Source organism: Phocoena phocoena, chromosome 17, assembly GCF_963924675.1.
Source record: "Phocoena phocoena chromosome 17, mPhoPho1.1, whole genome shotgun sequence".
Lineage (NCBI taxonomy): Eukaryota > Metazoa > Chordata > Mammalia > Artiodactyla > Phocoenidae > Phocoena > Phocoena phocoena.
This window is the reverse complement of record NC_089235.1, coordinates 80,653,283-80,672,368: the sequence shown is the minus strand read 5'-3', so window position 1 is coordinate 80,672,368 and position 19,086 is coordinate 80,653,283. Positions and strand designations below refer to the sequence as shown.

Below are 19,086 nucleotides of genomic sequence, written 5' to 3'. Positions count from 1 at the left end.
CACAAATCTGAGTGCTCAAGTGCCCGTGGTCTCCGAGGCCTTCCTCTCCTCCCACGCGAGGGCAAGCCGTTCCTCAGGTCAAGTAGCGTGGGTGCGTAGGTTTGCTTGTGTGCGGGATGCGGCAGCACGCGGCGGGAGCCCAGGAGACCCCATCCCAAGGGCGGATGCGGGATACGGGATGAGGGGCGGGGCTGGGCGGGGCGCGGGGGCGCTCAGCTCTAGAGGAAGACCCAGGAGTCCATGGAGACGCCCGCCGCTCTTTCGGCCCCGGCGCCAGCCCTACTACAACTACCAGGATGCGTCGGGCGGTTGAACTACACTTCCCGGGACACTCCGCGTCAGGAGTGGGCCTGCGCGCTGGGCCTGGGGGTGGGGCTGCTGTGGCGGCGCTAGAGCGCGGGAAGTCCGGAACCCTCGGCACGGCGGCCGGAGTATGAGCTTGGACCGCGAGCTTCGCCGTGAGTCCAGGGACTAGTGCCCGAACGCGGGGGCCGGGGGCGGGCCTGGCCCTCCCGGGCGGAGAAGCTTAGCACCCAGGCCTCGTTCTTCTTTCTGCAGAGTTGAGCAAGGCCAAGGCTAAGGCCCAGAGGAGCGGGCAGCTGCGGGAGGAGGCAGCCGTCTGCCACCAGCTGGGGGAGCTCCTGGCTAGCCATGGTGCGTGGGGTGGAGTCCGGGCCTGGGAGCGAGGAGCCGGGAGGACGGGGTGTGGGGTCGGGGGGCGGGGGGGGTGGTGAGGCTTCCTTAGTGCCGGCCGGCCGCTGCCCCACTGGCCCTCGCGGCCCCTGGCCCTCTGCCCGGCCAGACTGAAGCCTGTCCCGCCTGCCCAGGGTGCTACGCGGAGGCCCTGCGAGAGCACCAGCAGGAGCTGCAGCTCCTGGAGTCGGCCGACGACCCCCTGGGCTGCGCCGTGGCCCACCGCAAGATCGGAGAGCGGCTGGCGGAGATGGAGGACTACTCGGCTGCCCTGCAGGTGGGCGGAGGCCGCGACGTGGATCCCCACGCTGGCCACACCCAGCTCTCCTGGGCTCTCATCTCCTGGGGGTCCGTTTCCGAGAAGGGAGGCCCAGTCTCTGCTGTCCAGGCCTCTGGCTGGAGGGGAGAGGGGGACACGCTGCGCTGGGCCCTGGTAGCCTGGTCCTTGGGTGGGTGTGCCACAGGCCCTCTGTCCACACAGAGCTGCCCTGGCCCCGGCTTCTGGGGCTGCCACAGCCTAGCTAACTTCCGGTCAGTGTCTCTCCCCCAATGACTTTGGCTGGTCTGAGTGTGGTGCCACCGTCCCCACAGTCAGTTCTTAGCATAGAGAAAACGGGGTGTTGCAGCCTGGCTCTGGCCTGCTCTGTGGGGGCTTGGGGGACACATGGGGTTTGCTTGACGTGGGGTTGGCTCACAGTCACCATTCTTCTGTGCTCCAGCACCAGCACCGCTACCTGGAGCTCGCATGTTCCCTGTCCAACCATGTTGAGCAGCAGAGGGCCTGGGCTACCATTGGCCGCACCCACTTGGACATCTTTGACCACCACCAGTCACAGGATGCCTTGCTGCAGGCACAGGGTGCCTTCGAGAAAAGCCTGGCTATCGTAGATGAGAAGCTGCAGGGTAATTGCCCTTGGAGACTGGCCCTCCCCACCTTCTGCCTCCTGAGCTCTGCAGGGAGAAGAGGCTCCAGCCCCATTGCGCGCCCTGCCCGTGTGGTGGGTCCACCCGCCTGGACCCTCCCTTTGTGAGACTGAGATTGGTTCTCAGAAGCAGCAGCCCTCCCCCACCCCCGCCCCCTGCCCCGCAGAGCCTGTGCTCCTCACGACCTCGGGTCCGGCTACCTTTGCTCTTTTTCGCTCTGCTCTACCTGCAGCAGAACCCTTGGCACCTACAGTGAGAGGCTGGAGGAGGGGTCCAGGAGAGGCTGGCCAGGCCAGGGCCCAGGGCTGGAGACCCCAAGTTGGGGTAAGGCACTGAGTGTCTGGAGGGGCATCTTCCAGGCTCACTGGCCAAGAGAGAGCTGAGTGAGATGAGGACCCGACTTTACCTCAACGTGGGCCTCACCTGTGACAGCCTGCAGCAGGCGGCGCTATGCCACGCCTACTTCACGAAGAGCATCTTCCTTGCCGAGTAAGGCCCCCCGCACCCCGCTCGGCCCCAGGAGGGAGTGACTGGGGCCTGAGCTGCTCCCAGGGTCCTCCCGAGAGGGCAGCCGAGCTGACCTCACCCCTCCACCCAGTCAGTTTCCTGTTAGCAGAGGGGCAGCCTTGGCTTTGTGGGGGCCGGAACCCTAAGTGGCATCGGTGGGTGCTTGCTGTGCTGTCCCTAAGCGACAGTGCCCCGGGCACTGAGCTCCTGTCCCCACCCCCAGGCAGAACCACCTGTACGAGGACCTGTTTCGTGCCCGCTACAACCTCGGTGCCATCCACTGGCGGCGGGGGCAGCACTCTCAGGCCATGCGCTGCCTGGAGGGGGCGCGGAAGTGCGCACGCACCCTGAAGCAGGGCTCCATGGAGAGCGAGTGCTGCCTGCTCCTCTCGGAGGTGCTGGTTCTTGGTGGCTCCGGGCTCTGCTCCCGGGTGGGCTTGGGCCTCAGGAGCCTGCGGGCCTCACCTTCCCTTGCCCCCCAGGTCCTCCAAGACCTAGGGGATTTTTTGGCCGCCAAGAGAGCCTTGAAGAAGGCCTATCGGCTTGGTTCCCAGAAGCCTTTGCAGAAGGCAGTGGTCTGCCGGACTCTCAAGTATGGTGAGCCTAGGAGGGGATGGGGGGGGGTGCTGAACCCCCTGAGAAGGGGTAGGGAGGGCTCCCGTCCTTCAGCAGAGGAGGCCTGGGCGTGTGTCCTTTGGGAGGTGGCAGCGCCAGTAGGGCACCCGTCTCCCCCCACTTCTTGTTGGGAGGGGCCTCATTTTTCTCTGAGCTACATTCAGCACAGAGTGTCAGAGGGGCACCCAGGATGGTCAGGAGACTAGTGTCTATGCACAAGCCAGCTTCGTTGGCAAACTCGAGAGAAAAGCCGCCACGCCTAACGGGGTGGGAGCGTGGACGGTGCGTGTGGCCTAGCAGGACTGGTAAGTGGCAGTCAGCAGGCCCCCACCCCATGCCGCGGACCAGCCCCTGCCCTGACTTGTCGTTAGTTCTTCTATTCTTGCTGCGACCCCACCAAGCAGTTCCTCCTATCACCCCCCTTACCAGTGGGTGAGCGGAGGCTCGGGCAGGCGGCTGGCTGCCTAAGGGCACAGGGCCAGGCCCCAGGCTGTGCCGCCCCCACACCAGGCTCTTTCTGGCAGTGCTCGCGGTGGTCCGCCTGCAGCAGCAGCTGGAGGAGTCTGAGGAGAGTGACCCGCGGGGCGCCATGGGCATCTGCGAGCAGCTGGGTGACCTGTTCTCCAAGGCGGGCGACTTCCCTAAGGCTGTCGCGGCCTACCAGAAGCAGGTGCGTGCCCGGGCTGGGGCGGGGGTGAGGGCACCGGGGCTGTGGGCTGTGGGATGTGGCGCAGCCCTGGCCTCGCTGTTGCCGCCTTCCCAGCTGCAGTTCGCGGAGCTGCTAAACAGGCCGGGGCCTGAGCTGGCCGTCATCCACGTGTCCCTGGCTGCCACCCTGGGGGACATGAAGGACCACCGCCAGGCCGTGCGCCACTATGAAGAGGAGCTGAGGCTGCGGGACGGCAGCGCCCTGGAGGTGAGAGGTCACGGCGCCCTGCCCTGCCCAGGGCTCTGTCCCAGGACTGCTGCCCTTGGGGGTGGGCACGGGAGGGCTGTCGTCCTCCTGTCTCGTGTGGGCAGCCATGGGGAGCCAGGGCCAGCTGGGTGCGGGGGCGGCCGCCACCGAGTTCATACCTCCTCCTCCAGGAGGCCAAGACCTGGTTGAACATCGCGCTGTCCCGCGAGGACGCCGGGGATGCCTACGAGGTGCTGGCGCCATGCTTCCAGAAGGCTCTGAGCTGTGCGCAGCAAGCCCAGCAGCCGCGGCTGCAGGTGTGGGAGCCCGCCCGCCCGTGCTGGGATCCCCACGTACAGCTTCCACGCGGCCCACCTGTCCCCCTGGCCCTCGTCCCCGTCTCTGCTCTGGCCCTGAGCTGGTGTCCCCCGCTCCTCAGAGGCAGGTCTTACGGCACCTCCACGCGGTACAGCTGAGGCTGCAGCCTCAGGAGGCCCCTGGCACTGAAGCCAGGCTGCAGGAACTGAGAGCAGCTGAAGACGAGGAGAACGAGGGGGATGAGGACGACGAGGAGGATGAGGGGGACGAGGGGGATGCCGCCACCCTGGAGGCCATCGAGGTGGAGCTCTCAGAGAGCGGTGAGGCTCAGACGCTGTGCCGGCAGCCCCGGTGTTCCCTCCCTGACGCCGGGGCCGGGCCGGTGGGTCCTGCTCACAGGCTCGGGATGGGAGGGAACAGCCCAGCGCCGGGTGGGTAACTGGCACGGGTGAGGCAGGTGGAGAAGGGTGGAGGTGGGGGGGGGGGTGCAGGGAGCCGGGCACAGCCGGGGGACGTTCTTGGAGGGGCCGGTGCCGGGAGGCTGGCGGGCGTCTGCAGGGGAGGTGGCTCGGGGCAGACCTGGGGAAACGCACCGCAGGCGGTCCCGAGACCCTCGAGGGCCCGCGCGGTTCCCCTGAGGCCAGCGTGCTCAGCTCCGAGGGGCGGCTGTGAGGGTGGGCTGTGGCGGAAGCCGGCTCAGGCAGCGGGCCAGTGGGTGGGCTTCAGGAGTCAGCTGGCTCCTGGCTGCATGGTCCCTGAGGCCAGAAGGAGTGGCTTCAGTTTTGAACTCGAGGGGCCTCTAGAACCTCCGGGAAGTTTCAGCCTTGCCTTAGGGGGGTGCTGAGCTGGGCGTGGCTCTAATGCAGGTGTGGGGGAGGGTCCGCAGGAGGGGCGGGGAGAGAGGACCCAAAAAGGAGAACTTCAGGCGACTCTCCGACTCTCGACTCTCCGATAGGCATAGGCAGTTACCCCTGGAGGAGAAGGAGGTGCTGGGAAGGAGGCGCAGGAGGGAGCAGGGGTGGGGGGGATGGGTCGGGCTGAGAGCAGGCAGGAGAAGGCAGAGGTACCGGGAGTCGTGCAGGTGGAGGACGCCTGGGCCCCAGGGGCGAGCTGTCTTCACCCTGGGCCTGACGTGGCCCAACAAAGATGCTTCCTGGGAAGGAGACGGCAGAGGTCTGGGGTGGGGGAGGCTGCCCCACAGAGCAGTCTCCTGGGCGCAGTGGAGCCGGGGCAGGGGCTAGGCTCACCTGGGCTGGTGGGCCTGGCTCTGTTCCAGAGGATGAAGTTGACGGGTCCCAGCGGTTGGAGGAGGAGGAGCTTCAGGGCTGCCTGGGCCGGCGGAGGGGGAGCAAGGTGAGCACAGCGGCTGAGCGCGTGTGTCACCCTCCCTTGCCCACCAGTGCCTCCCCATCCCCTCACGCCTACGTCCCCATGGGGCGACTGTGCCCACAGTGGAACCGGCGCAACGACGTCGGGGAGACCCTGCTGCACCGAGCCTGCATTGAGGGCCAGCTGGGCCGTGTCCAGGACCTCGTGAGGCAGGTGGGCCCACTGCCCCACCCCAGTCACCCTGCGGCCGTAGCAGGGGCTCTCGCTGGGGTACTGTCTCCCCAGGGGCCAGGGCAGGGTACAGGGGCCGGAGCCGGCACTGGGGACTCTGTACTTGTTGTGGCGAGTGTCTCTCTCACTCTGCTGTGACCTGGGCCAGGGCCAGGCTCGGGGGTGGGCCCCGGGGGGCCCTCCTCAGGCTCCAGAGCCCCAGGGCAAGACCAGGCTGGGGGCTACTCGGGGCCAGGCTCCTTCCCATTCTTTGTCACAGGGCCACCCCCTGAACCCTCGGGACTACTGTGGTTGGACACCCTTGCACGAGGCCTGCAACTATGGGCATCTGGGTGAGTGTGGGGCTGCGGGGTGCTAGCATACGACAGGGAAAGGGAAAGGGTCCCTCCCAAGGAAGGGCCTGGGAGCTGGCTCATCCCCCCCGTCCACAGACATCGTCCGTTTCCTGCTGGACCACGGGGCCGCGGTGGATGACCCGGGTGGCCAGGGCTGTGAGGGCATCACGCCCCTGCATGATGCTCTCAACTGTGGCCACTTTGAGGTGGCCCAGCTGCTCATCGAGCGAGGAGCATCGGTCACTCTCCGAACCAGGAAGGTGAGCACAGACGCAGGCCAGGCAGGCGTGGGCCGCACGCGGTTGGCGGTACTGCCACTGCCAGCCCTGCTTAGCTGGGTGCCCCACAGGGCCGCAGCCCGCTGGAGACGCTGCAGCAGTGGGTGAAGCTGTACTGCAAGGATCTGGATGGCGAGACGCGAGAGAAGGCTGCTGCCATGGAGACACTGCTCCAGGCGGCCTCTTCGGGCCAAGGCAAGCGGGGACCTCCTTTGCTCCTAAGGACCCCGCTCTGTAGCCTGAGGGTCCCCGGGCCCTGGGTGGCGGGGATGGTGCCAGACACTGCCTCACAATAGATTCAATCTCTCTGCAGCTCCCCACAGCTCCCTGGCTTCCCCAACCGTCCCAAGTAACCATCTTTTTGACCCTGAGACCTCTCCTCCCTCAAGTCCCAGCCCAGGACCACCAGAAGCCTGTCAGGCCAGTGCCAGGGTCTCCCAGGGGCTGGCGGTGCCAGCCGCGGCCAGGCCTTGGAGGAGCAGGCACAAGCTGGCCAGCGGTAGCAGCTCGGATGGGGAGGACAACCCAGGCCCGCCCCGGCCACCCCAGAAGAGGCCCCGGATGCCCAGCCCCGCCAGTGACGGGGAGGCAGCCACAGCGAGTGCCGGCTGGGCAGCCTACCGGGCGGCCATCCGCAGTGTGGGCAGTGCCCAGAGCTACCACCTGCGCCCCAGCCCCCCTCGAGGCCCCGGCGAGGCCCCCAGCCCCCGGGCGGCGCTCCTCCCTGAGGAGGAGTGCTTGGCCGGGGACTGGCTGGAAGAGGACTTGCCGCTGGCCCACGGTCATGGGGGCAGCCACCTGCCCCGCCCCCATAGCAGTGCGGATGGCAGCAGACACAGTGCCTCGGGGTCAGGCAGTGAGGCAAGCGCCATCAGGTCTCGGGCCCGGGCCAGGAAGAGCCGGCTGTCCTGTCTCAAGAGTTGGAGTGCACGGGTCAGAGCAGATGGAGCCTGCAGCTCAGCCGCAGAGCCCCCGCGGAGCCCTGATGTCCCCAGGGCCTTGGGGCCCATTGGGGGAAACCCTGCAGCAGGCCAGCCCTTGGTGGGTGTGCAGGCCTGGAGCAGAGCTGCCTCCCAGGCTGGGGCGGTTGGGGGTGGTGGGCAGGGGGCTCCGTCTTCCCTGACTCAGGCTGTCCTTCCTTGCCCGCACCGACTAGGGTCAGACCCTGCTCCCTCCCATCCGAGTTCGTGTTCGTGTTCAGAATAATCTTTTCCTCATTCCCGTCCCACACAGGTAAGGTGTCACCTGTCTTCTCCCAACCCCTGGCCCCCTCTGCGCCACTGCGGGTTCTGGGCCGGGGGATGGTGCCCAGGGGCAGCAGAGGGCCCTCATGGCTGTAGATGGCGTGGAATGTGCGATGCGAATCCATCTGGTTTTATACCCCACCTTTGGGGGGCTGGCAGCTGGGGGAGGTGATGGCAGACACAGGCGCAGGGGAGGCCCTGCGTCCCTAGAAACGGCCCGGAGGTGCTGCATGTGTGCACGGGGCACTGGCATGTCACATGTAGGGGCAGGGGGAGACGAAGGAGCCAGACAAGGGAGCTGTGGACGCCAAGCTGGGATGGCAGGACCCCGGGGGCCGCTCCTCAGCGTGTGCGGGAACCTGGCCAGGTCCAGGACTCAGCTCGACCTCTGTCCCCACAGCAGGGAGACCCACTCCGTGGCCTGGCTGGCTGAGCAGGCCGCCCAGCGTTACTACCAGGCCTCTGGGCTGCTGCCTCGGCTCTCCCTACAGAAAGAGGGGGCCCTGCTGGCCCCCCAGGACCCCATCTCCGACGTGCTGCAGAGCAATGAGGAGGTGAGTGGCAGGCCAGGCCCTGAGTTCGGGGTGTTCGCCAATACTGGGTGCCGGGGGCTGCACACCGCTGGTGCTTTCCAGGTGTTGGCTGAGGTGACTTCGTGGGACCTTCCCCCGCTGACGGACCGCTACCGCCGGGCCTGCCAGAGCCTGGAGCAAGGTAAGGGCCCAGGGGGCCCTGCGGCGGTGGCCTGGGCAGGGGGCTGGGTGTGTGGGCTCCTCCTGCCCGTGCTACTCCCAGGACCCCAGGTGTCCACCAGGGTTCCTTCCCAGCACACCTGTTCTTGGCTTTTCCTCCCCTACCTAGCGGCCCTGTGTGTAGGTAGTGGGGTGGGGTGGGGGAGATTGGCCCCGTCTGGAGGTAGATGAGCGCCACCCACCGGCTGTGCAGCGTGGCTCCTGGGCCATGGGGTCCACGGGCCTCTGGTGGCAGCCCCAGGGCTCGTGAGTGAGGAGGGGCTGCCTGGTTTGCCTCTCGTGTTGCACAGGGCAGGACAGGCAGGCTCTGGCCCCGGTGACGCCATGTTCTCCCTCCAGGGGCGCACCAGCACGTGCTGCAGGCGATGGAGCAGCAGGGCTCAGGCCCCGCGTTCAGTGCCTGCTCCCTGGCGCTGCGCCAGGCCCAGCTCACCCCGCTGCTGCGGGCCCTGAAGCTGCACTCAGCACTCCGGGAGCTCCGCCTAGCCGGGAACCGGCTGGGGGATGGATGTGTTGCCGAGCTGCTGGCTGCCTTGGACACCGTGCCCGGCCTGACCCTCCTCGACCTCTCCTCCAATCACCTGGGCCCTGAAGGGCTGCGCCAGCTTGCTGTGGGTCTCCGGGGGCAGCCCGCCTTGCAGGTAGAGGCGTGGGGAATGGCGGACCGGTACCAGGGCAGCATCTGAACGTCCACATCTGGCCCATCCCTGGGTGGGGAGGTGTGGTTGAGAGTGCTGGCCAGTACCCAGCTCTGGGTGGCCCAGACCAGATCCTCTGGGGAACCCATGTCTCCACAGAACTTGGAAGAGCTGGACTTAAGCATGAACCCCCTCGGGGATGGCTGTGGCCAGGCCCTGGCCTCCATCCTACGGGCCTGCCCCTCGCTCAGCACCCTGCACCTCCAGGCCTGTGGCTTTGGCCGCAGCTTCTTCCTGAACCACCAGGCGGCCCTGGGCAGCGCCTTCCAAGGTGAGCTGCCAGGCACGTCCACTACCTGGCCCCAAGGGCTCAGAGAGCCTCCAGCACAAGGACTCCAAGGGCACGAGCCCAGCTTTCGGGAGCACGTAGGTAGACGTGCAGGTGCTGGGCCTGTCTGGGCTCAGAGGGACGTTGGGTGCTCGCCTGGCCTGGGCGGCCCCCTCAGGACACAGCCCCAGTCCCAGCTACGCTGCAGGCCAGAGCCCCAGCCCCACAGCTCTCACCAGGTCTGAGCATCCCGTTTGCCGGAGACGATTCCACCACAAGCCCACTGGGGCTGCAGAGACCCGCCACCCCAGCCCTGAGAAGCTGGAAACTGGGGTCCTCTAGGGGGCTTTCCACAGAGCTATGAGCACAGCGGCAGGGGAGGAGGGGTCTGGGACTGGGGTGGCAGACGGAGTACTCCCCGAGCCACCCCACCACGTGTGGATGTCCCAGCCTAGGGCCTGTCTCAGGTCACCTGGGGCCATCCTGTTGTGAGTAGGGGCAGGTAGAGGACCCAGAAATGGTGGGAAGAAGCTGGGCTCAGGAGTCCAGTTCTGCTCCCTCCCCACTGGGAGACACTGGGCCAGAGCCACCCCAGTTTCCCTGCACACCAAACCTCAGGGACGAGGATGGCTTCCCGAGGGTCACGAGGGTTCTGGGCCCAGGACTGTGCGGCAGGGCTGGGGGCGGTGGCACGCGGGGCTGACAGAGTTTCTGGCCCTTGGTATAGGCGCCAAGTGCCTGAAGACACTGTCCCTGTCCTACAACGGCCTGGGTGCCTCCGCCCTGGCCCAGGCCCTGCAGAGCCTGCCAGCCCGCACCCTCCTGCGCCTGGAGCTGAGCTCTGTGGCCGCCAGCAAGAGTGACCCAGGCCTCACGGAGCCCGTGGTCAGCTACCTGACCAAGGTACGCGGTCAAGGAGGGGCACTAAGCCAGAGGCACCTTGGGCCACCCAGGATTGGCGGGTGGTGCTGGGAAGAGGCTTTGCACGTTTGGAAAAAACAGAGGCGGGGAAAGCTTTCTGTAGACCTGCCTGCCTCAGGCTGTGAATTCCTGGCCAGCAGGAAGGACAGCTGGGATCCAGGGAGGCAGGGAGGGCAGGTGCCCCACTCAGGCCGGCTCCCCTTGGGCCTCCGCTGTCTAGGAAGGCTGCGCCCTGGAGCACCTGGGCCTGTCGGCAAACCACCTGGGCGACGAGGCCGTGAGAGATCTGAGCAGGTAATGCCAGCCAGCTCGTGCCACCACCGTCCTGCAGGGGTTCTGATCTCAGGGCCCAGGAGCCCGGGGAAGCTGGGGCTCCTTGCCCCAGCGTGCCCCGAGGCCTGGCCGCCAGCCACTAGCCTGCCTCCTGGCTGGCCCTCGTGTCTCTCTTCATGCTCCCACGGCTCTCGAGACTCTTTCTGTCTGGTGTGTCCCCTCCTGTCACCCTTTGTCCAGCAACCCAGGCACGGGCCACGGCTTCTGTGGCCTTCCAGCCTCAGCTGGCTCGCAGGAGTGTGAGACACCCGTGCCAGGCTGGGGGCAAAGCCTATGGTCCTGGCCTGCAGCTCCCCGAGCCTTGGGGTCACCTGGGGCAGCTTCCCCTCGTGATGGAAGCTGACCCCCAGGCTTCTTCCCTGTCTCAGATGTCTGCCTCTCTGCCCCTCGCTGGTCTCGCTGGACCTGTCTGCCAACCCCAAGATCAGCTGTGCCGGCCTGGAGGAGCTCTTGTCTGCCCTCCAAGGGCGGCCCCAAGGCCTCAGCTTCCTCGGCCTGTCAGGTGAGCTCTGGGTATGGTTTCTACACCTGCCACACCGGAGCTGGTGACACAGCTCCCTCCTCGAGGACCTGCCTTAGGCCCAGGTGCCTCCTCTGAAGGGGCCGTCACTGCCACCAGCCAGACCGCAAGGGTGAGCTGGGCCCCTTGGGGTCGCCACAGTGGAGGATGGTGACCAGTGTGACTGGAAGCAGGTGTGAGCCTTGCTTCTCAAACCGTAGGGCGGGAGGACCGTGGGTCTCTGCCTCTGGCCTGGTCAGCCTGACCCTCGAGACCATGGCAGGGGGACCCAGTGCCACAGGGACTTCCTCGTTCCTGTTGTCACCGAGGGAGGGACGTCGGGCTAGGGTGGCAATACCTGCCTCTGAGGGACCCTCCTGCTTCCTGGCCAAGGCTGCCCTGACCCTACCATCCAGGCCTATGACCTGACTTAGCTGGTTTCTCTGGCCACGCCCTGGTGCAGGACCCTACCAGAGCTGTCTTGAGAAGGACCCCAGGGAGGTGCGTTTGGTGAACTGGCCACCCAGCGGCCTGGCACATCCTGCTGGGGCCCAGGGCAGGGCAGAGAGGCAGGGGACCTGGGAGTGGGTCTACACACAGGGGACCCCTGGGTTCTTCCTGCTCCTTGCCCACGGGCCCACAGGGCCAGGCTGGCTCCTCCAGGAAGGCCCCCCTGAAGGTGGGCTGGTAGGAGACCTGCGCTCAGCTGAGGGGCTGCTTCCCACACACCTGGCTTCTTGGCACCTGCACCCTCTCACCGAACCCCCTGGGTCGCGAGCCTGCTGGGTATTCTCCGGTCTCTCTGAGGATTGAGCCTTGTAGCTCAGTGTCTTGAGACTCACAGGTAGCCCGTTGGGTCCATTTTATGGAGGGAGAGACCCAGGCATCGTCAGACAATGGCAGAGGCACACATGTGAATGTGGTGTTTACTTTAGCCAACCTCCCTTGTGCCTGACCACTGGCTGGGAAGGGAGTCCACAGTCCTGGGCACACTAGGCCTGGGAGAGCACACTCCTTCCTAGAGAATTATCGGGCCTCTGCTGGCCTTTGCTCATGCCCCTCGCTGCAGCCCTTGGGGCCTCAGAGGAAGTGTGTTTCCTCCCAAGGGCCACACTGGTAAAGAGGAAAGCCCCACAGGGCCCCCTCTACGAACACCACGGGTTCCCGCGGGCCCCCGGCCATAGCCTGAGGCCTACTCCTGCTTCCCCTCTGCAGGCTGTGCTGTCCAGGGCCCCCTGGGCCTGCGCCTCTGGGACAACTTAACAGTGCAGCTGCAGGAGCTGCAGCTGTGCAGCAGACGTCTCTCTGCTGAGGACCGGGATGCCCTGCACCAGCTGCTGCCCAGCCAGCTGGGCCCCAAAGCATGCACCCTGGATCGGGGACCCAAGCTCTTCTTCAGGCACCTCTGACTGGCTGAGCCGTGCCCCGCCCTCCCCACACGCCCAAGCCTCTAATAAAGGGAGCCGCTGCTGCCGCCTCCCTCCTTGCTGTGGCCTTCGGAGGGGTTCATCTTGCTGTCAGAGCGCTCTGGAATGAGGCCTCCCTGCCCAATAAGCAGTGAGCCACAACCAGCAGAGAAAGGGTTTATTCATAGGCAGCCAAGTGAGGGGACAGGAGGACAGATCTCAGATTGGCTTCCCCAAAGTAGGGGCGTGGGATATTTACGGGATGAAGAAGCAGGTTGGGGGAATTCCCTGGCAGTCCAGTGATGAGCACTCCAACACTTTCACTGCCGACGGCCCGTTCCATGTTCGGTGAACTAAGATCCTACAAGCTGCGTGGCCAAAAAGAAAAGGCGGCAGGGTGATCTTAAGCGTGGGGAGAGGAGATTGGAGGTAGGAAAAAGGCGACGTAATCTGTGGTCTGCAGAGGCGTGTCTGAATTACCTGCTTCTTCATGGGACCATGTTAAAAAATGGACATGAGCTGAGGGTGGGGGTTTGGGCCCTCCAACGTCAAAAGGTCATTCACCGGACACCTGTGCAGGCCCAGTTTTAGGGTTGGTGGTCCTAACCAGTCTTAACTGGCTTGAGCTCAGACTGGACACAGGTGACTCCAAGTTCCTGGAAAACAGCTCAGAGCAAACATCTTATTTTTCAGGACGTGCACTTTTTTGTATCAACAATTAAGGTGAGCTTGACCAGTGAAGGCAGGTTACAAGCGGAAGGTTTTTTTTTTTTTTATTAAAGTACACTTAATTTGCAATGTGTTTCAGGTGTACAGCAAGGCAATTCAGTTTAGCTCAGTTTTGTATATATGTATTTTTTTCAGATTCTTTTCCATTATAGGTTATTAAAAGATACCGAATATAGTTCCCTGTGCTGTACAGTAGGTCCTTGTTGTTTATGGAGGAGTTTTTAAGAAGCTGTAAAGACAAGCTCAAGGATTTGTTACCAATTTCTATTAACCCTGTGGGGCACAGTTTCAAGGGCAGATCCGGCCACTTAGAGGCCCTACAGGTGAAGGCAAAACCTTCTCCCTTCGTTACCTCTTCCGGTTCCTATCAGGCATGGCTGGATCAGACCCGCAGAGTGTTACCCCCGGGCTGGCCCGGCCTCAGCGCGGGGTAGGGGGGAAGTAGCCGGAAGCCCAGGTGGACCGGCCCCGCGCGCAGGCGCAGACATCAGGTCCCGGCGCTGAGAAAGTGTGCGCAGGCGCATACATCGGGGCCCGCGAGCAAGCGCAGGCGTCAGAGAGCGCTCCGCCCACGCGCCATTTCCGGGATCCGCGAGGCCGCCCAGGTACTCCAGGCCGGGGGCGGGCGGGAAAGGCGGCGCTGGTAGAGGCCCGGGGGTGTCGCTGTGGCGCGGAGGGCACTCCGCGCCCGTGCTTCTCCTCGCTCTCCGTCTTGTGGTCCCCTCTCCCGGTGTCCGGCTGTCCTGGCTCCCCCCTGGGTTCCAGAGCCGTTTCCCCGGGACTGGCGCTTCCGAGTGCGGCGCTCAGACCGCCGGGCCCGAAGGTTCCCGCGGCCTATGCGCCCCGCGCCCGGCCCGCCCGATCTTCCACCGCGCTCATTGGGCTTTCTCTAGAAGCTCGCCGTTCTGGGTCGCGGCAGGTTGGTGAGGTTCAGCCGAGTATTCGCTTGAGGCCGCGGACGTCCGTTTTCGTGGCTGCGTGGAATCCCGTTGTAGAGCCACAGACAACCCCCTTATTCCTTCTCTCCGTTGCACCTCCTCTCTGATGCTGCGGGAGGGTGGCTCAGTGGTATCCGTGTCCCCACCCCACCCCCGCGAGCTCTCGTAATTTCATCGGCCTTCTCGGCCCCGTCCCCCCGCCCCTGCTGCTTAACTTGTACAACCTTGGCCTTTCCCAGCCCTGATCCCGCCTTTCCTCTGCCCAGCCTCCGCACGCCGCGGTGCCCGGGGCTCAACGTGGGCTGCTCTCCCTCCTACCGTGGTTCACCCTTAGCCATCTCCTGTGGGACGCCATGCACCCCCTCGGTGCCACTGGCTCAGCCCTGCCAGCCCCAGGCCTCTCCCCTGATCTCCAGCCGCCTCGGCAGCTTCCTTGGATGTCTGCGGAGCCTCTCAAAGCCAACAGATCAACCGCAGCGCTTTCCTGCACACCCGCTTGCCTTCTACACCTACTTTGTTCACTTTCTCCATCTCAGTTCACCTCACTGTCATGGTGCCACTGGTCCAAAAATAAGGGGTCATTCTTGAGTCCTTTGTAATTTTTACCGCTTTTCAAATTCTCCACTGGGTCTGGTGGTTTCATCTCCAAAGCACATCAGGACGTGGCCCCAGCCACCGCACCAACTTCCGGAGTGGTCAGGGGCTCCTGCTTCCACGGTCTGCTCAGCCCACCGCCCACCTGGAGCTGGGAGGACTTTCTTCAGTCTTCCAGTAGTTCCCTCTGGCTGTGCCAGGATAAACCCAGACTCCTCCTCCTGGCCTGTGAGATCTGTGCCCTTTGATCCCCCTGCGTCTCTGTCCTCATTCCCTAGAACGCCCCTCACTCAGAAAGCGCACCTCCCCCCCACCCCACTTGTCCGTTTCTCTAAATTCATTGCTGCATAAAGACCTCCCATTATACGTGCTGTCTGTCGTATGTGCTGTTTTCTCTGCCCAAACGTTCATCCAGGTCATTCATCTGATAGCTGCAGCCCCTTCCTCTCCTGGTCACCTGACTCAGAGCAACCTGCCCTGACCGTGCCGCCACTCCCCACCCCACCCGCTTTGCCAGCCTGCCATTGCTCACTCCTGAGATGCTCACCTGCACCTGCTTCCTCCCGGCAGCCTCCAGGGTGGCTCGGTGTTCCCAGCACAGTGCACAGCACCCTGTGTGTTCATTGCTGGTTTTGTTTCTGCTGAGGGTGGGGAAGCTTTTCATGAGGCCCAGCCCTCAGGGGTGTTAGGGGGTCACCTTTGCGTCAGCACTGGCTCTGCTCCCTAGGTCTCTGCTGTGGCCACCTGAGCCTGCAGGATGTTTCACGGGATCCCAGCCACTCCTGGCATGGGAGGTGAGTGTGGCCCAAGCTGGGCCCAGGGACCCAGAGGGCCTAGGCTTTCAACCTCTGTGGCAGAGGCTGACGGGAGTGGTGGCCGGAGCATTTGGGAGGTCTATAAGTGTCCGCTCCTGCAAGACCTCAGGTAGTGGCCAGGGGCCCAGAGACCTCCTCCAGGTGGGGTCAGCTGGGCGCAGAGATGACAGCTTTAGTGTGGCTGGAACTTCAGGGGGTCTTAGGTATCCCACAGTCCCCAGGCCAGGGGAAAGATGACAGAGCATGTGACAAACGTGTGTGCCCATCACTGCATCGTAAGCAAGGGAGCCTAGAAACAGGTGGGATGGAGGACCAGCCCTGGCGCACAGCCCCCTGGACCCAGAGGCATGTCCTCTGCTCAGGTCACCCACAAACTGATGGGAATGCTGAGATTGAAATTCCCCCAGCTCCCTTTGGGCTCTTTGGGACATAGCCCGGAGGAGGCCTTGGGAGGGGCGCTGAGACAGGGCTGGGCCAGGGCGCTGGACAAGCTTGCCAGGGTGACCTTCGCAAGCAGCCTGCCAGCTATCTGCCTGTTCTGTCGCAGCCCCTGGAAACAAGCCGGAGCTGTATGAGGTGAGCGGCGGGCACCTGCCTGGCGGCGCTGGCCAGTAGTCTTTATCTGCGTGGTCCTCACCGGGACCCTGCAGCCACTGTGGTGCTGCTGGCCGACCTTCCGCCCTGTCTCCCCAACAGGAAGTGAAGCTGTATAAGAATGCCCGTGAGCGGGAGAAGTGAGTCCAGCACCCAGGCTGCCTGCCTCCCCCATACTGAGGGTCAGAAGAACATGGGGTCGGCCCAGGGAAACGGGTCCCAAGAAGCCTCTGCCAGGGGTGGGGTGAGAGGGGCAGCCAAACACGGAGCTCTGCCTCAGCGGCACCTTGGGTAGGACTGGCACCCTAGGCTCCGGGACCTTGGCTTCCCTGCCGTGGCAGCCGCATCTGAAGGGTGCGCCCCCTCAGGTATGACAACATGGCAGAGCTGTTTGCAGTTGTGAAGACGATGCAGGCCCTGGAGAAGGCGTACATCAAGGACTGCGTCAGCCCCAACGAGTGAGAGCCCACTTCCCTGCACCACCGACCCGTACTTGGAAGCTTGTTTCTGCCCTCCAGGGCTGGGGCGCTCAGTAAGGAGCGGGGGCGGGGGTCTGAGGCCCACCCAGCACAAGGAGGGTCGCTTGGGTGCTGGCGGCCTTGGTGCCATCTTGGGCAGGGGCGCCCTGGCGGCAGTAGCCCAGCATTCTGGGGAGAGGGGAGCCCAGCGCCCTGGCGTCAGCATTCTGCCCCAGCTTTGCTGCCTGGGGCCTCATCAGTGCAAAGGCATAGGAGGCGAGCAGGGTGGCACAGGCAGTCAGTCCGTGGGTGCCGCCGGCCAGGCCTGGCAGCCAGCTGGTACGTGGGGCCTTTGTTCGGTGCAGCAGCCCCTCCCCCATAGGACCACGAGCTGTCAACGTGGAGGCACGGCCAACATGGCCCGAGGAGCGGGCACAAGGGGTCTCGCTGGGCCTCTGCCTGGTGTTGGGCTGGGGGCCAACCTGCACAGTCCAGGCCAGGTCCGTGTGGCAGCCGTATTTTGGCCGTTACCACCTTCTGCCACCTTCCAGAGTTCTTTTTTTGTGTAAACCAAGTGGGAAGGCTCGGCCCTCGATGGCCAATCCCTGGCCCTTCACCCAGCCCTCCATGTGAGATGCCACTTGTCTGGAAGGGCGGAGGGTAAGCAGGATGTGCCAGGCGGCGCTGGCCTGGCGCTGAGGGCGGCAGCCTGACCCTTCCCCCCAGGTACACTGCAGCCTGCTCGCGGCTCCTGGTCCAGTACAAAGCTGCCTTCCGGCAGGTACAAGGGTCAGAGATCAGCTCCATCGATGAATTCTGCCGCAAGTTCCGAGTGAGTGAGCGGCCCCTCCACCCTGAGGGGCGTGGGTGGGCATGGGCATGGGGGCCATTGGGCTGGAGCTGGGCTGCCCCGCGAGGCCCAGCACCGTGTGCCCTCCCTCAGCTGGACTGCCCGCTTGCCATGGAGAGGATCAAGGAGGACCGGCCCATCACCATCAAGGACGACAAGGGCAACCTGAATCGCTGCATCGCCGACGTGGTCTCGGTGCGGAGGCGGGAGGGCCACGTGCCCACAGCCCCGCGGTGCAGAGTAGCTGGAGTGGGGGGCGGGCAGTCCTCCTGGGCAGCGTCCGGGAAACCCCCTGAGGCCCCTCCCATCCCAAGGCCCACGTGGGATGTGCCCAGGGCTCCCACCCACTGACCGCTCCTCAGCTGCAGGGTCAGGCTTAGGGCCCACGTGACCCCACGGCTGAGGCTGAGGAGGGCGAGGGCCGGCTGGTGCTGCCCCGGGCCCAGCCCTGCAGAGGACCAGGCTGGCGGGGGTCTTTGCCAGGGGCCCATGTCTCACACACACCCTTGCCACCAGCTCTTCATCACAGTGATGGACAAGCTGCGCCTGGAGATCCGGGCCATGGACGAGGTGCGGCTCCCGGGTGGTCGGGGGTGGGGGCAGGGGAACCAGGGTCGGTGTCCAAGCGGGTAGTGTTTCTGCAGATCCAGCCCGACCTGCGGGAGCTGATGGAGACCATGCACCGCATGAGCCACCTGCCCCCTGACTTCGAGGGCCGCCAGACGGTCAGCCAGTGGTGAGTGTGCCACCTGCTGAGCCACCCAGTCCGTCGCAGCCCCGTAGCCCCCCACCTGCCCCAGCCCAGCTCTGTGCTCTGTGCCCCACAGGCTGCAGACCCTGAGTGGCATGTCAGCCTCAGACGAGCTGGACGACTCCCAGGTGCGCCAGATGCTCTTCGACCTGGAATCAGCCTACAACGCCTTCAACCGCTTCCTGCACGCCTGAGCCCAGCCTCCCTACCCCCACTTTCTGCGATCGTCCCATTTCCCCCGACGTCTGCAAACGTTTTACCATGCACAGTGGCCTAGAGCCCGCTCCCCCAATAAAGATGCTTTCTGACCTCCCTGCTGCTGTGGCCGCCCCCTGCCCGCCCCAGGCCCACCCTGCCTGTCTGTCTGCTCTCTGGACCTCGGGAGCACGCAGCCCATTCATCAGGGAAGAGCCTCAGTGGCACTTCAGAGGCAGCGCCTTCCCTGGTGGGCACCGCCTGGCAAGCCAGCAGGGGTGCGCCTCCCCCCAGGCCAGGTAGGCTTGCATCTGCCTGCCACACCTTCCCCCACCTCTCAGCTGAGAGCTTTAGGCAGCGTGGCGGCCCAGCTGACCAGGTCGGCACAGAGCCTGACACCTTTGCAGCAGGGCCCATCCTTGCGCGGTAGCTCACAGGAGCGCCGGTTGGTAGCTCACAGTAGCACAGCTTGTCCTCCTGCCTGCCACCAAGGGTGTCCCTCACCCGGGAGCAAGGCCCAGCTGGCAGACGCCACGGGAGCCCCAGAGCTGGCCTTGCCCAAAGCCTGGTGGGGAAGCAACGCCTGCTCCAAGGCCTTGTGCCGTCAGTGCTGGAAGCTGCCTGGCCCCGCGGGGTTCATGTCTGCGTCCTCATCCTCTGGGGCAGACAGCAAGCAGCAAACCAGAGACCAAGGCTCTGGGTTCCAGGGGCGTGGGTTCCAGTTTTAGCAGCTGTGGTGTTGGGATAAGGGACACGCCAGAGTTTCATCGTAGCATCTTCTCTTAGTGGTACTTCTTTGTACCTGGCTTCTAGAGGCAACCAAATAAAGTGTGTGGTATTTCGAGTGGTGATGGAGGAGGTCCAAGGCTGCCAGTGAGGAGGTGCCATTGCATACGGGGTGGTCAGGAGCAGCTCT

At 64.8% G+C, this 19,086-nt stretch overlaps 2 protein-coding genes across 2 annotated transcripts; both read left to right on the top strand.

Annotated features, from left to right (window-relative positions):
• Positions 1-433: 433 nt before the first annotated feature.
• TONSL (tonsoku like, DNA repair protein) lies at positions 434-12,249 on the top strand. Its single transcript, XM_065895279.1, has 26 exons — positions 434-458; positions 559-654; positions 828-970; positions 1,413-1,596; positions 1,977-2,106; positions 2,348-2,519; positions 2,607-2,721; positions 3,264-3,409; positions 3,503-3,655; positions 3,826-3,951; positions 4,074-4,272; positions 5,229-5,305; positions 5,405-5,494; positions 5,772-5,844; positions 5,944-6,107; positions 6,197-6,320; positions 6,439-7,166; positions 7,282-7,358; positions 7,770-7,923; positions 8,005-8,083; positions 8,461-8,762; positions 8,919-9,090; positions 9,815-9,990; positions 10,229-10,302; positions 10,710-10,843; positions 12,056-12,249. Exons 1-26 carry the CDS (start codon positions 434-436, stop codon positions 12,247-12,249), a joined length of 4,107 nt encoding a protein of 1,368 aa, XP_065751351.1.
• A 2,985-nt stretch (positions 12,250-15,234) lies between these two features.
• Positions 15,235-18,186, top strand: VPS28 (VPS28 subunit of ESCRT-I). The gene is made up of 9 exons (XM_065895344.1): positions 15,235-15,301; positions 15,870-15,898; positions 16,019-16,056; positions 16,285-16,374; positions 17,101-17,206; positions 17,318-17,419; positions 17,741-17,794; positions 17,869-17,960; positions 18,052-18,186. The coding sequence occupies exons 1-9, from the start codon at positions 15,265-15,267 to the stop codon at positions 18,167-18,169; spliced, it is 666 nt and encodes a 221-aa protein (XP_065751416.1). The 5' UTR covers positions 15,235-15,264; the 3' UTR covers positions 18,170-18,186.
• Positions 18,187-19,086: the final 900 nt, after the last annotated feature.

Excerpts from the sequence above, each read along its gene's own strand:
- TONSL (XM_065895279.1), top strand. The coding sequence starts at position 434 with ATGAGCTTGGACCGCGAGCTTCGCC. Across the intron at positions 7,924-8,004 it reads TGCTGCAGAGCAATGAGGAG|GTGTTGGCTGAGGTGACTTC; the intron begins GTGAGTGGCAGG and ends GGTGCTTTCCAG. Across the intron at positions 10,844-12,055 it reads CAGCTTCCTCGGCCTGTCAG|GCTGTGCTGTCCAGGGCCCC; the intron begins GTGAGCTCTGGG and ends TCCCCTCTGCAG.
- VPS28 (XM_065895344.1), top strand. The coding sequence starts at position 15,265 with ATGTTTCACGGGATCCCAGCCACTCCTGGCATGGGAG. Across the intron at positions 15,899-16,018 it reads ACAAGCCGGAGCTGTATGAG|GAAGTGAAGCTGTATAAGAA; the intron begins GTGAGCGGCGGG and ends TCTCCCCAACAG. Across the intron at positions 17,961-18,051 it reads CGCCAGACGGTCAGCCAGTG|GCTGCAGACCCTGAGTGGCA; the intron begins GTGAGTGTGCCA and ends TGTGCCCCACAG.